Source organism: Archocentrus centrarchus, chromosome 17 (genome assembly GCF_007364275.1).
Source record: "Archocentrus centrarchus isolate MPI-CPG fArcCen1 chromosome 17, fArcCen1, whole genome shotgun sequence".
Lineage (NCBI taxonomy): Eukaryota > Metazoa > Chordata > Actinopteri > Cichliformes > Cichlidae > Archocentrus > Archocentrus centrarchus.
Genome location: NC_044362.1, coordinates 9783771 through 9799341, shown reverse-complemented (window position 1 = coordinate 9799341; position 15571 = coordinate 9783771). Strand labels below are relative to the sequence as shown.

At 41.7% G+C, this 15571-nt stretch overlaps 3 protein-coding genes across 3 annotated transcripts; 1 reads left to right on the top strand and 2 right to left on the bottom strand.

The window, feature by feature from the left end:
- Positions 1 to 1881: 1881 nt before the first annotated feature.
- LOC115795947 (peroxiredoxin-6-like) lies at positions 1882 to 5721 on the bottom strand. The gene is given in 7 exon segments (XM_030752102.1): positions 1882 to 2304; positions 2438 to 2542; positions 2544 to 2584; positions 2706 to 2853; positions 4402 to 4517; positions 4520 to 4557; positions 5079 to 5721. Coding segments are annotated over 7 exon segments (669 nt in total). The 5' UTR covers positions 5171 to 5721; the 3' UTR covers positions 1882 to 2175.
- On the top strand, positions 5549 to 10168 carry LOC115795946 (phospholipid phosphatase 6-like). Its single transcript, XM_030752101.1, has 2 exons — positions 5549 to 6052; positions 8986 to 10168. The coding sequence occupies exons 1-2, from the start codon at positions 5674 to 5676 to the stop codon at positions 9405 to 9407; spliced, it is 801 nt and encodes a 266-aa protein (XP_030607961.1). The 5' UTR covers positions 5549 to 5673; the 3' UTR covers positions 9408 to 10168.
- Positions 10169 to 10536: 368 nt separating this feature from the next.
- Positions 10537 to 13110, bottom strand: LOC115796219 (myocilin-like). The gene is made up of 3 exons (XM_030752515.1): positions 12514 to 13110; positions 11934 to 12038; positions 10537 to 11818 (listed from the first exon to the last, which is right to left on the bottom strand). The coding sequence occupies exons 1-3, from the start codon at positions 12989 to 12991 to the stop codon at positions 11016 to 11018; spliced, it is 1386 nt and encodes a 461-aa protein (XP_030608375.1). The 5' UTR covers positions 12992 to 13110; the 3' UTR covers positions 10537 to 11015.
- Between the last annotated feature and the right edge of the window lie 2461 nt (positions 13111 to 15571).

Here is a 15571-nt window from a genome sequence, read left to right as displayed (position 1 = left end):
GTCGCTCTCAGAGCTCAGTGAATTCCAGCGTGGTCCTGTGATAGGATGCCACCTGTGCAACAAGTCCAGTCGTGAAATTTCCTGACTACTAAATATTCCACAGTCAGCTGTTAGTGGGATTATAACAAAGTGGAAGCGATTGGGAATGACAACAACTCAGCCATGAAGTGGCTGGCTACGTAAAATCGCAAAGCGGGGTCAGTGCATGCTGAGGCACATAATGCACAGAGGTCACCAACTTTCTGCAGTTAGTCTCTACAGACCTCCAAACTTCATGTGGCCTTCAGATTAGCTCAAGGACAGTGTGTAGAGAGCTTCGTGGAATGGGTTTCCATGGCCGAGCAGCTGCATCCAAGCCTTACATCACCAAGCACAATGCAAAGGATGGCCCCTTCCTGTGACTGCACACCAGTGCACAAAGTAAGGTCCATAAAGACATGGATGAGTGAGTTTGGTGTGGATGAACTTGACTGGCCTGCACAGAGTCCTGACCTCAACCTGATAGAACACCTTTGAGATGAATTAGAGTGGCGACTGCACACCACAACATCCGTGTCTGACCTCACAAATGTGCTTCTGGAAGAAGAGTCAAAAATGGATTAAGAACGGGGTGTCACTCAAGTTCGTATGAGCATGAAGGCAGACAAGCAAATACTTTGGCAATAGAAGCGTATCTATGGACGGGTGAGCTGATTAAGACTGAGGGAACACGGTGAGTGTTGACTGAGGCGCTTCATGTGGCACTGCAGCGAGACATTGCCACACTCACACAGTGTGACTGTACCTTGCTTCATAACTATTCCGGCAGACAAGGATGTTAACCTGGGTGGTAAGGATGATAATGATTGAAGTGTGCGGTTGCACTAGCTGTGAAAAGTGGCGTAATCCCGGACATGTTGCAGCATGGGAATGTTTCTGTGGCCTGAATATTGAACTGCCAGCTGCCAGAGTGCGTCCATATTACTTGCCAACGGAATTCGTCATTGCTGTTGCTATTTGAATCCAGTTTGAATCAGCACACTGTTCGGTTTCCTCTATCATCTGACAAAGAGGCCATCCAGATGACTGTGGCTGTAGATAGTTTATGGATACTGATCACCCCCTGCAACACTTACTGGACATGAACATTTTCTCTAACGTCTGTTTCAACTCTGCTTCCACAGGGAAATATACAGAAAATCTTTACCACCCTATATCACAATACCAGCATTCATTTTAGATTTATTCTCCTTATTGTATCATATTTATCTTTTATGATGTATTGAATCACCTTCTTCATATTTTGTATTTCTATTAATTTGGGTTTTTTTTGTATTTTTTAAGCTTTCTAAGCTATTTTGTTCTGTGATTCTGTATTTTATTGAGAGAGTCGTTATTCATATCTTGCCTGCTGTAAACAATAATTTTTAAATTTGTGACAAAATTCTTATCATTATGAATGTTATTTAACACTAATTAATGGGTATATGTGTCTGTAAGTTGCACCCATAAACTTTATGGGTGCAACTTTCTAACCGAGCTTGCTTGGTTGCCTGATAACTTGGTCACTTCTGGCTCTAAAACACCAACATGGTGGCAGCCAAAACTCTTAACACCAAAACTTCATAATGTGGAAAACAGAAACCAGTGGGTGATGTCATAGTGGAAAAGTCCATCTTTTATGTACAGGCTTGTCTTTTATGGCAGGAGTCAGATGCACAGTTTCTCTGGTAAGTCCATTTTAGCCAAATGACTATGTCTATCTTTTATATACAGTCTATCTTTTACATACAGTCTGTGGTTTAATGACATCATAAACCTCTTACTTTTGAAATTGTGGAAACCAAAATATGATACCAACCATATTTCTGTTAAAAAATTGAAACTTATTTGGACACACTGTAGATAAAAATACTTTTATTTTCTTTAAATAGTAATCAATATATTTTCCCCTGACTGCTCCTTTATATCTTCTTAGAAAAGTGGGCAGAACACTGCAGCCTGTGTTATTGGATCTGTTCTAATTGTCTTAATTAGAATAATCTTATATCTTAAGGCACTGGTATTCATTCCATCCATTTTGACTGGACTAATTCAAAGCTGGGATGTCTGCCAACCAGGTGAGAGTGGCTGCATTAAAGTGCAGTCCATGGAACAGATGCAAGCATTGAATATCAGTGTCCTCTCTGCCTGTGCTTATGGCTGCGGTGTGTATCGCAGGTACTTCTTGCCAGAGGGCAGGTCTTTGGTGTAGACACCAGCTGGGAACAAAGAGGCCGCCTCTTCTTCAGACATACTGGGAGGGACCATCACACTGTTTCCAGGCTGGAGGAGGAGACACACAGCAAAAAGTCTGTTAGTCAGCTCAGCAGCTGGTCACGTCTTGCTGCTATATCTGTCCCATCAGCTGCTGGAATAATTGGCGGCAACAGAGGTCGCTCTCTAATGCGTGGCATACCTTCCAGTCGGCAGGTGTGGCCACTCGTTTCCCTGCTGTGAGCTGGAGAGAGTCCACCACTCTCAAGATCTCATCAAAATTGCGTCCTGTGGTGGCTGGGTAAAGCCAGTGACAGTTTCAGCCTTTTGTCAGGACCATAATAAACACCTAGATGAAAAAGGCGAGAGAGTTTGCCACTGAGAGGGATAAAATCTTCAAAAGAACGAGTGGAGATGAGACATAAAAGTTTTAAAAACAAATTTAGTCTGTGTATTTATGTCTCTCACACAGCGGGCAGTAAGGGGCATGCCATCTTTGTCCTTCTCATCTGGGTCCAGCATGCCCAGGGCAACTGCCAACTCCCGTTTGCTGTCCGCTATGATGGGAAAGGGCAGCGTGCAGCAGGCGGACTCCTCACAGTTGTAGGCCAGGATGTCCTATTCACACACAAGCAGAGACACAAGCCCTCCATTAGCTATGCAAAGCCAGTTTGAGTAGTGTCACAATGATTGAGCTCTGTTGTATACACACTGCTGCTCATGACATAAGTGTAGAGTTCTGGGATGTAAGGAGATAATCCCCCGCATGATTTAGAACACAATCATTTCTCTCCTTAATAAAATATGAAAGAAGTAGAGGATGTACAATACTCAGCAAGGCAACAATGCCTCTGACAGACAGGCTTTTTACCTTTACTAATGTTTTTTTTCTTTACCCCCAAAATCTAAATGTGAAATATGAGTTCATACAACCACTGAATGTGAGTGGCAACAAACTCACTCAGTCAGCAGTCTCAGTCAGCAGCCGCACAGCATCTCTACAGGAAACTCCACATGCAGGCAGCTTAATAACCACGAAAAGCCAGAAAGAAAAAAGGGCGTCCAACATTTTTTTCACAAAATTATGAAAACAAGCCAGTTGTAAGCCACTTTGTTTTTCAAAGTTTAGAACTGTTGTTGCAGGTTCGTTAACTAATCTTAAGGTGGTGTTTCTCAGACTGGTGTGGTCCACTACAGGTGGAAAGGGTATGGATGACCAGTGGAAATGATGGAGTGAAAATTAAATGAGTAAATATGTTCTAATCTTCTTTTTTTTTGCCAAATTTCTGTGTTTTATTGTTATCTGTGAAAATGTTGGGCTGTGAACTGTTTCGGGCTTCAGAATTGGGCATGCCAGAAATGTTTGAGGGCCACTGTCTCAAGCTAATATTGCTGGGCTTCATTGTTTTCAATAAGCATCAAAGAATGTTTTAGGTAAACATGATTCATAAAACCATCCCAGAGCAACAAATACATGTGAAATCTGAAGAAGGTAGATCGTGCCTATATATGTCCTTTGATGGAGCGGGGCTACTATTAAATGAGAACAGATGAAAATGAACTATTTCAAAGCTTACAGATTTTACTGTTAGCTGATGCCTGACGTGTGTCTGTGTGTGTGTGTGTGTGTGTGTGCGTGGGGGGGTGCACATGATTAAATATATTTCTGACTATAAAAGGGAGAGTAGAAAGGATACCAGCTGGTGCATAAACTCAATCAAAATGCAGGAGATGACAATGCATCTGACCCTCAGAAGTTCCTGTGTGAGGAACTGAGGCAGGTCTTTAACTGGTGGCGTCTCTGACCTGCATAGCTTGTTGTTCATTGTTCATTGCAGAGTGCGAGGTGCTAAAAGACAGTCAGTTTTTTTTTTTTTAATGAACCCAAAAGGATCCATTAATTTCCAGTGTGTTGTTAGAAACTTCTAAACACTGAATCAAATTTAGCCCGGCATTAATCCAGACATCTAGATGTCATCTGGCTTGCAAATCTCCTGCAGCCTGTTTACAGGACTGTTCATAGCTGGGAAGTCAGTATTCTGAATATCACTAACCACAAGCAAGCTTCACCAACAAGCATCGTCTTCTGCTATCTGTGTGTTTCCGTGTGTGTTGCTTCAAATACTTAAAGATGTGCTGACAAAAAAAAAAATGTAGTTACAGCACCTTGGCCCAGCCGTGGTGATCCTCCACACAGTCCACTGATAGGGCGATCACTTTAACATTGCGTTTACTGAATTCACTGCTCAGTCTGGCAACTCGGCCCAGCTCTGTGGTGCAACAGGAGTGTAGTCTCTGGGGTGGGAGAACAGGATTCCCCATCTGAAATGATACAGAGTAAGGCTGAGCCAGATTTCCTGTCATGGGGGTCATGCTCACAAACAGGTCTCATTGTGACCTGTTTCCTGTCATCAGACTGCACTCTTAATATTGCGTAATACTGCTTCTTCTTGATCGCTTTTGCATAGGATTGCAGGATGTGAATGTCTCAGAGTTGCCAGAAATGATGACAAAGCCCCCCTTTTTTTGGTCAGCCAGGTCAAACCTCAGCAGCTTGAAGTTTGACCTCAATTTGATTCGTTGAGCTTACTGATGCTATCAGCATTAGAAGACGTACAAATCTGATAACTGACAGGTATCCTGCTTCATTCCTAAGTGTTATTTTTATACACACTTGTCGTCATCATGGGCATGAAGGTCTAGATGCCACTTACAGTATTTAAAGCAGAAGAAACGGTGTCAGGAACTGCATCCCCCACTCTCCCCGCTCTTCTTAACTGACTTCTCAGTAAGTCTGTAAACCTGCACCCTAAAGCAAATCAATAATCAAAAGGTCTACTCACGAATCACCGAGAAATTCGTGGAGCTGAATTGTACCAGTGGTGGTCTCTGCCTCGAAATCAGGAAATACGTCTCCGAGCAGCAGCCCTGGCATACTGTGGCCGTAGTTTCGTCCGTTTTGCAGCAGCTCTGAAGACAGCGTGAAATAAAGAGAGGCCGGAACCGCGCACCCCACCGACAGCACGAAAGACCCAGTTTCGGCTCATGAAACTGAGCATTTCAGCGCAGTTGTCAGACCGATGTCCTGACAAGAATATATATACATTATATTGAAAAGTAGTCCAGAACTGTGCTATTTATTGTGAAATAAAAAAGGACAAAATAGTCAAACATTGTAGAGAAGTGGGCCATCTCATTCACCTGTGATAAAGTCTCCTCGGGGTGTCCAAATGTAACAAGAAAATTAAAGTCTAAAACTCAGCACCAGAGCAGTTTAACAAGCACGGTTTTGTGGATTCGTTTTTATCACGTGACAAGAGCAGTCCCGTTCTAAACTGGTACCACTGAACCCCTGTAAACTCGGCACGATGTTATGAGCGCAGCAGGATAGGTGGTCCATAAAGAAGAGCGGCTAAACTACCTAGGGCACTATCCAAAATGTCCTCACCAGGATCCAGACGGAATAGTTGCCGTGGAGCAGTGTGTGGAAGCCGGGCGACGTTTGAATACCAAGTCCGTCGCCGGAGCTCCAGCTGTTCTTACTTTGCATCTGGAGCGCAAACGGGAGACTTTTCCGTGAGTCTGAGCCAACCTATGTTTACCATAACGCTCAGGTTTTTGCTGGCGATAGATCTGTGGCTGTCCAAACGGCTCGGAGTGTGCGCCTGTGAGGGGTCTGCATGGGGCGGCATACGCCCCTTGGTCCGGCTGGTTGAGTTCTCCGGTCATGTCATCCCATGGCTCATCGGCGCCGTGTACACTCTGCTCCGTGGAAGAAGCGTGGAGGAGCAGGAGATCATGCTGAATTTGGCTTTGGGTACGTATATTTAGAGCAGACTTAAAGTTTGGGTTTCTGTTCTTATTGAAACAAAAAATATTTTCTGATTTAATAATAACGCTCCTCAAAGTCCACACTAATCAACAGACTAAACAATTTTAGGTTGATATGTATATTTTATACTCAATACTTCTGAGTATTGAGCACAGCGGCCTTATGTGGAAGCAAGAAGTGTCACAAAGTCAAACTGGCTTCATTTAGATGTCAGATGCTTGCGCAGCTTTATATTTATCACCACATTGAATGAAAGGCCAGTGCGTTACGCACGTGTGTGCCAAGGCCAAAGTGGAACCCATGGTATTCATAAGTGGCTCTGATGTTTGGTCAAAGCTAGACAATGTTAATGGCTCTTAATGTCTAGAGACCAAAAGCCGCACGAGTGCATCTAAGCGTCAATTAATGCATTAGCAGGAGCAGAGGGTGTTTGAGCGAGCAACAACAGCATGGCCGCGATGGAAAGTTTTCCTTTGGAGCTGGCTGGTATCTGATTCACAGGTCATAGCTGATGATGTATTTGCACGTGTAGATTATATTTGTGAACTGGCAGCTTTGAGTTCAAGTGCTGCGCTCTTATACTGTATTGTGTTGTGGTGAAATACCAGAGCTATTTCTGGCACATAAAAAGCCCAGGATGCCATGGAGATTTAGAAATAGTATATGATGTTGGATCAATCAGGAACTGATGAGGTCAAAGTTTCACAGGCTTTTTTACTTTTCTTTTCTAGATCAATAAATGGAGTTGGCTATATGTTTTTATTTCCGCCTTGCATAACTGCCTAAGGTATCACACAACATGTTTAAAATCTTTGCTGGATTCCACTGAAATAAAATACCACTTGACTTCAAAATATTTTGCAGAGTGCAAACTAAAGCTGCTATAAATGGTTCACTGTAAAATTTTATAAGTTGTTTTACTTGTAAAGCCTTACAAACATGGAAAATTGTATTCTCAAAAAATAAATAAATAAAAATAAGAGAGTCAACTCAACCAGAGTGAATTATTCTGACTTGTTTATGTTGCATGTGCAGTACACAACGGGGATAAATCACAAGGCCAGATGACAGAGGCAGACTGAGATTAACTGTTTTATTATTATGCATTTAACCTGGTTGCTCCCCCTGATAGAGCTCCACCCTGGTACAGTGTTGAACAGCCTCCTTTAATCCTGCTGTTATTCTTGCAGAGTCTTTCATCCAAACTGGGTAAAGAAGTAAAACAATCACCCAATAATTGCTCATGCTAATAGAACCTTGATTAAAGTGGCTCAAATGTTTCATTTGGATCTGTAGTTAATTGCCTCGTCCAGTATCTGGAAGAACCTAAAGCTGTGCTTTGAGCTATGCTATGCTTTGTTTTAAAAAACTGAAAACAGAAAGGGAGTGGCCACACTGGGTGACCTTTACCATAATGGTATACTGAAAACCTTTGAAGATCTTCTATACCAGTTTGAAATATCTAGATCTCGGTTCTTTAAATATCTGCAAGACCACTTCTGCTATCACGGATCTAATTTACAAGCTCCCAAAGCTGCTAAGCTCCTTGATACGGTACTTTTGAACTATGGGAAAGGCCATGAATGAAGTACCTGTATGTTATTCTCTGCTGATTCAGAGCCTGGACAAAGAAGCTTTTTCAGCTCCCAACAAGACACACGAAACTTTGAAATGAGATGATGAAGAATGTGACAGGATATTTAGGAACATCAACGGAATATCAAGGGATGCAAAAGTATGATTTACTCAATTTAAGGTTGTGCATTGATGATGTGAGTAGGGTCATTTACTCCGTGCTTTATAGTCGTGTAATAATTTTTGATAAACAATAAGAATCCAAAGTGGTATCATGCTCTGTTCTTTTTAGAGGATGTAAGGCTGAAGGGGTACCCTGAGTGCAAGAATAGATTGAGGAAATGGCGAAAGTTGCAGCATTTGAAAAGATGTTTTAAAACAAGTTTGAAGACTGGCTTATTATTCTGTGTTAATCATTTCATAGTACTGGACACAAAATGTGTTCATTACATCTGATGAAATGTGTTCATCATTTAAGAGAGATGACTTGTGTTGGGGTTAGGGGAGTGTGTATGGCTTTCTGTAATGTTGTCTGTGTTTTTTTTTTTTTTCTCTGTCTGTTCACACACTTAAAATGATTTGTGTGTGATAAGAAACAGTGAATTCATCTTTTGTTGCATTCCTGCGCCCCACACGCTGCACGGTTAGAGGAACACCGGTATCAGTAACAAACCCCACAAACACAGGAAACCACATCATGAATCCACAGTAAAGTCGAAAGGCAGCCTAACTGAAACAATGGCACACAGCACCGGTGAAGCATTTGGAGTTGAACACTATGTTTACTGCAAGTTTTGCCAGAAGTGTGCAGAAGTGTTCCATACCTGGCAAAATCAAGTACAAATCATTAAATTAATTAATTATGTGCAACTATGCTTCTCAGAGTTCATTTACAAAGCACAGCTAACTCAATATAAGTGAGAAAACTAATGTTTAAAAGCTTTAAATTAAGTTCAAGACACTAAGACCACTGTTTTCATTTACAGTATAAATATAGAATTTACTAAAGCTTTTTATAAATATATAAACAATTTAAGAATTTTCTAGTACAACACTTGCTTCATTTTTTCAGTTCTTTAGTAAGTTGGAACTTTTTAAAGAAAGGTTTAATACTACTACTACTAATAATAATAATACTAAACATATGCATATTTAATACAATCTTGTTGTTATTATAACACTTAATAAAACACTTTCTGCATGGATATCGTAGAAAGTAATGATGGTTCTGTATAAGTGAATAACACAGTTATACCAGCCCACAACAGAGAGCTGCTTTTTAGATCGATCATTCAGCCTGCAATTTTAGACCCATGCTGCATTTCTCTCCTTCCTCCCTACAGCTCTGATTTTGGATTTGCTGTTGGTCAGAATTGTGAAGACGCTGGTCAGACGTCGCATGCCTGCACAGAACCGCTCAGAGATCCTCTCCGCCTTCTTCGTGGAGCGTTATTCCTTTCCTTCGGGCCACGCTTCAAGGGCGGCCATGTGCGCCCGGTTCTTCCTTGCCCAGCTGGTGGACACAGATGCCATGCGGCTCCTGGTGGTGGGATGGGCCGCTTTGGTGAGCCTGTCCCGACTGCTGCTTGCAAGACACTATGTGACAGATGTGGGCTTTGGTTTGGCTATGGGCTACTGCCAGTACAGCCTGGTGGAAAGACTGTGGGTGACTTGGGACTTGCTGCAGGACATGCTGGTCGCTGGGCTGGGAGAAACACTGAACAGGGCTTATGATGGACTCTGGATGATAGATTGGAAACATTAGGTTAGGCTTAGGTGTGTGTGTGTGTGTGTGTGTAGGGACATTGTCTAGCATGAGTGTGTGCAATTCTGAGATTTCCTGTCATTGAAGTTACTTTGTGTACATACTGATACTTCCTCTGTATCAGTGTTCTGTATATTTCTTTGTGTTCTCTTTTGTTTTGAAGTAGGAATGTTGAACATTTTACCTCTATTAAGATGCCCGAGCTGCTTGTTTGCACATCAGTATTCATAATGCATGGACTTAATTTCACAGGCCTGAAACCAAAGCTGATTATTTTTTTGTTTTTATAAAAAGGAAGCTGTGTATCATTTTAAGATGGAGCTTTCTACTTTGCTGAGACTTTTTTTTTTGACTGAATGTGAACGCTTAAACGATCGTATAAAAATGAGGCTGCCGCCATACATGTGGTTCAGCAATGAGCTGCCACAATCCACAGTGTGTTTGTGTGAACACTGTTGTGAGGGAAGTCAACTCACACTCACCCAAGTTTCCATCAGCTGCTGCTGAGTCTCCTGACTGTCACTGTACGGTAATACACTCTATCTCATCTTACAGTGTTGGTAAACTGCTGCCACCACCTCCTTTTTAACATACAATGCAACTTTCAAATTAAACAATTGTTACAGAAATCCAAATAATATATGTTAACATGTTAAATAAGTTAAGACAGCATACATGATGGAATTGCATGCGCAGCCTACATGAATAGAGCTAGAAAGTTTGGTGAGTTGTGCTCAGGTTGCAAGGGAAACACGGGGCTAGTCAGATATTTTCAAGCAAAATTGCTCATTATTCTCCACTTTTATGATGCAGGTGAGTTGACATGTGTGTATCTGTTAGTGGTTTTATTAGTCCAATAAATGTGACAGAAGTAGCCTCATCTCTTTTAATTTCACATATATATATAATATATATATATATATATATATATATATATATATATATATATATATAGATATATTATATATATATATATATATTATATATATATACACACACACACCACGGATGAATGTGGGATGCAAACTTAGTTAAAACAAACTGTCGACCTACATACTGGAGAAACTGACCACTCAACTGTTTAGAATATCTTTTATTGTACAGGAGGAATTTTTTGTACCATGCTGTAAACATATGTAGTTCTGCTCTAAATTTTGGCATAGTAACTTGGTAGTCTATGATGATTAACTTGCGTTTTGAGGCAGCCTTAGTTGGCAGTTGAAAGAACTGCAGTTTTTGGCTTCAGCAGTCCAACAAGTGACTGCTTGGCTGTGATGACATTTTCAAAATGCAAACCAGTGGACACAAACTTTTTTCTATAAGTTTATATTTTAAATAAAAATAACATTTTCAGATTACAATTTTATTTCATGACTCATCAGTGACAATAATCACATGACCACATTAGACAGCTTTATGAATAGTTCTTTGTTGTCTTGACACAGCTTATTTACAATAATAATGCCACAAAAATATTTTAAAATTAAAAACACATTGAAATGAAATAATCTTGGTACATTGATCACTTGAAATGATTATTTATTTCATCTTCTGTGACTTGTAGCATCCACACAGTCCTGTTAACCACAGTCCTTCTTTGTCTCCTCTTTAACTCCTGCCATGAGTGGCCCTGCCCAGTCTGATGTCATAGGTGACCATGTGGAAGTTGTCCCAAGCGTACAGCTTCCTCTGCGCGTGGTTATAGTCCACCATGCTGTTGTAATGGTACTTGTTCTTGAAGGGCACCGCGACAGCTTGTCCCACACCAGTTGCTGTATCAAACACAAAGTTGATAGTGGTGTTGGGAGCAGTGTAGCTGGCCACTGTATACAAATGCCCACACACCATGAAGGCGTTGGCCACTGTGTTCTTCTTGATATTGGTCTCCCAGCTCTTCTTCACCTCCAAGCTCTTGGGGTCCAGCTGTGAAATCACAAATGCACCCCTTGCTTTGCTTGTGCTGTAGATGGCCCACAGACCCTGTTCATCCACTGCAAGGTCAATGTCAGTGTAGCCTCCCCAGGAGTAAGGGTGCTGGCCATGGAAACCAGCATTAGGCAGGTCCATGCGGGATGCCAGAGTCTCAGAAGCCAGGTCATAACGAACCAGGGTACGGCTGCGTTTGCGCTGATAGTAAAAGGAGCCTTGGTATAGGGTTGCCCCTGTGCTCTCCACAGGCTCTGGCAGAACCAGGACCTTCATAGGGAAACCTCTGGAGAACTGATCCATGTCCTCATATGCAAAGAGCTGACGCACATCTTTACCCACTGCATCAATACGCCACACAGTCTTGTTGGTGTACTGAGGGCCCTGAGGCTCTGGATCCTGCATCCACACACCATATTTCCCTGTGATACTCTCAGCTTTCCTGTGCAACACAGGATCTCCTACTGACACTAATTCTCCACAGCCTGAGAAAAAAATCAAATTACTCTTACTTCAATTTAGACCTTAATTTGCAAAAACTATGCATGCAAAACTATAATCGACAGGTCGATTCAACCATCAATATCAGTAAAACACTACCTGTGAAGTTGTGACTTCCTTCAAGAAATAGGTGGGATGCAGAGATCTCTGTCACCTCAGCTTTCATCTCCTGATATCCACTATTCCCAAAGTCATATGTGGGGTCTGGGAGAGACAGAATAAATTAAAAATTCTGAGCAAAACTTGGCAGAAAATAACACCTTAACTATTCAGAGTTGCATCAAAGTTGCAAGGTCTCAGTTTTTGCCTCAGAATGCAGCAGGTTGATACTCTAACCCTAAAAATAGTGACGAAAGCATAAAAAAGAGACTGTGTTGTGAATTCCTATCCCCTTAACCATGCACAGTTAACTGCAACGTGACCTGCTGCCTCTGTGGACTTTTCAATGCATAAGTCTACCATGAAGGCATTTATCCTGAAAAAGAAAAACATTAGAGCAGGCAACATTTGGGTAAAATATATTTCCTATTACATTCCACAAAAAGCTTTTGTTGAATGCCACACTATGTTTTTTTGTGGTTAAAGAAGAATGTGCTCTATTGGGATTATACACCTTTTAATTAGGAGAGTTTTTGATTTGTGTGATTTCCCTTTACTCACTGACTGGTACAGTACATACCACTGGCTGGCCTGTTCTCATGCTGAGTCCCCCCTGAGGTGAACGTCTGCTGGCAGGGTTTCTGCCTGAGGCTCTCTGCCTCCTGGCTCAGCTCAGCCAGCCTCCTCTGCAGCTCCTGGACCTGCATGTTCAGACGCTCCTTATCCTGCTGCAGCTGGTTTTTTTGCGCTGTAACCTGGGAGAAAGCTTCCTGGAGACCTTTTTCACTACTACCTCCAACCCCAGTCATGGTGCCTCCATCTACTCCTGTTAGGAGACGGCTGACCGATGCTTCGAGCAGGGTGAGCCGCGACAAGGCTTGATCCATCTCGGGTTTGCTTCCAGGGCAGCTGGACTCCTGTGGATTGGCCACAGTAAAAGTGTAATGACAACGTCCAGAAGGGTCATTGGAACGGTGAAGGGAGGCTCGGCCTTGGGCCTGGGTTTGGATTGACAGGAGTAAGCAGGACAAACAGAAGAGGAACACTTGGAGCCACATTTTAGAGCGCCTAACTGAGTCTTGTGGTTTGGAAAAGTTTGCACAGATGCAGTTGTTAAAGAGCTAGACCCTTTTGCTTTCTTAAGCTTGTCTCTTTCCACTTGAGTGTCGCTGGTCAGCGCAGGTCAACGTCTGAATCCCGGTAATGCTCCGAGTAGGATATTTATACAGTTAACTGTCAGGGAGTGGGAGGGGACGAGGAGTGTGTCAGAGAATGAAATAACCAGGGGGGTGTAGTGTTTGTGTAAAAGTCCACGTGTTTCTTTTTTGCTGGTGGTGGAGTGATGTGTGCAGAAAGGGCAAAAACAATGTGACAACCAGTGGAAAAATACACAAATTGCTGTTTGATTGCTCCTGTGAAGAATTCTTTCAGTGTGTCTCAGCAGTAGGTATGTCTCCGCAGGTTATTTTGACTGGACAGCATCTCTTTATGTGTCTAGCACATGTCAATGGCAGTGCTGTTTACTTCCTCTTCAACTGAGAGTTTTTCTCTTAAACCACTATGTGACTAACCACAAAATCCGTTTATGGCCTGGGTGTGTGGGTAAATTTGTGCTGAGAGGAAGCATTTAGCATGCCAACATTAAGCAGCCAGTCTCAAAACAAGGCAAGCTGGTCTTTCAGAAGACCTGAGGGTAGATTGGTACTCATCTGCCCCCACGACAGCTGAGCAGGATGTCTGGCACAGGAGGCAGTCTGGAATGGAGACTAATTCAAACCTCATATTTACCAGAACCTGCCACAAATCACTGATAAATTATCAGTATAATGTATAATAATCAGTATAATCATGCACTGTGCAGGCTGGAAAAAACTTGTGGTAAGCTACCTGGAGCCCGGTGTTTCAATCAAGAGATGACACTGAAAGTGTTTGTTGTCCTGTAAATACATACTTGCAAAGTGTGGTTATTGATGAAGTCAGCTCTTTTCAAGAAGCTTTGATTGGTTTGATCCAATTCTTGTTCACAACTTTCATGAAACCTTAGACGAAGCTCTGGAAGGATGCATGAAGCTGAAAAATGCTACAGAAACATTTATCAGTCCAAATAAGACAAAGCATTGATAAATGGAAGGAATTTAAAACTGTTGCTACTCTCACAAGGAGTAGACATCTGCCAGGAATCATGCCAAAAGCAGAACACACTTACCTGAAAAAGGTTAAAAAAAAAAAAGAACAGTGGCTGAAATCTTCACAAGGTATAAAATCTTCCTTAATATGAGGAAACACTCAGTATAAAACAATATTAATGGAAGAAAGGACAAACAACCAAAGAAGCATCTGGAATTGAGGCCACTGAAATCATCTGAAAACATGTTGCTCATGAAGCTAAATTTGTGCCTTGAAGCCTGAATGCCTTGCAGTTATTGAGGGATCAATGAATGCATTTAAAATTGCACATCCACAATGTGAAGTGTAGCAGAAGTTGGATGATGCAAAAAGAAATTAACGCAAAGCACACAAGTAAATCAACAGCAGAACTGATGAAAAAACCAAGACGTTCTAGGGACCTTCCAGCAGCTCTACAAGATACTGAATTTAGATATGGGACTTTTTGAAGTGTTCACTGCAACTGATTACTTATTGTGTTCACTTAAGGCATGAAACTTACAGCAGGTTGTGTGTTAGTTTATTCAGATTGTCTTTGTCTCAAAAATGGGACTTTGATTTTACAATTAATCAAAGCAGAAAACTGTTGCAACACTACACTGTCATGCAAGTGGCTCTTTGATCATAATGGTGATAAGGCACAACATTTGCTTTCTGGTTTTAAGCCATTTTGGATGCTCCTACAGCATGTTCCAACTGTCTTCATCTGATAGCTGGTTCTCTGAGAGGAAACAGTAACTACATCACCACTCGAGTCTAACACAAGTTTATTTACTGTAAATGTGCAAAAGCCATTGTTCTGGTTTCTGACGGTTCTGTTGGTTCAGTACTAAGTGTGTACTAAGTACTAAGTCTGTCACTGGACAGTAACCTGTAGGCTTTTTTATGAATGGGGCTTTTCTAAAATCCAGTGGTTCCTGCAGTGCATGTCAGATTATTGATTTGTAGTGGTTTGATGTTAAGCTGTGAGTCCTTGTAGGTATGGTTTCCTTGCATGCATGTCTCCTTTAGCTATCTGCTGACTGTTACAAAAAGCATCTTGATGATACGATCATCAAGCACTGACCCAGATAGTATTCACAGCCAAAGCAAGATTATCAGATTACTAACAGCCAACCATAGACTAACATGCTTTTAGGCCGACTTTATGGTAGCAGAGCACAAAAAAAAAGGTCTTAAGTTTGGGATTCACACTCATTAAACTGCACATCCTGGTTTTGATGGGTGGTTGTTGTCCTGAGGCCATTGTCTGGATGATACAGAGGGATGGTATCAAGGCCTTGCAGCCAGTGCTGTCAAAATTTAGAAAGAAAAAAAAATGCTGAGCAAAGAAGTGCAAACTTCAACCTAAGACCAATGTGACAGCTTTCAAAGTTACATTACAGTTTACTCTAGTCTACATCTTATAATGATAATAATAAAATACATTTGCCTGGTCATATGAACTTGGTTAGCATTTTTCTGTACACAGA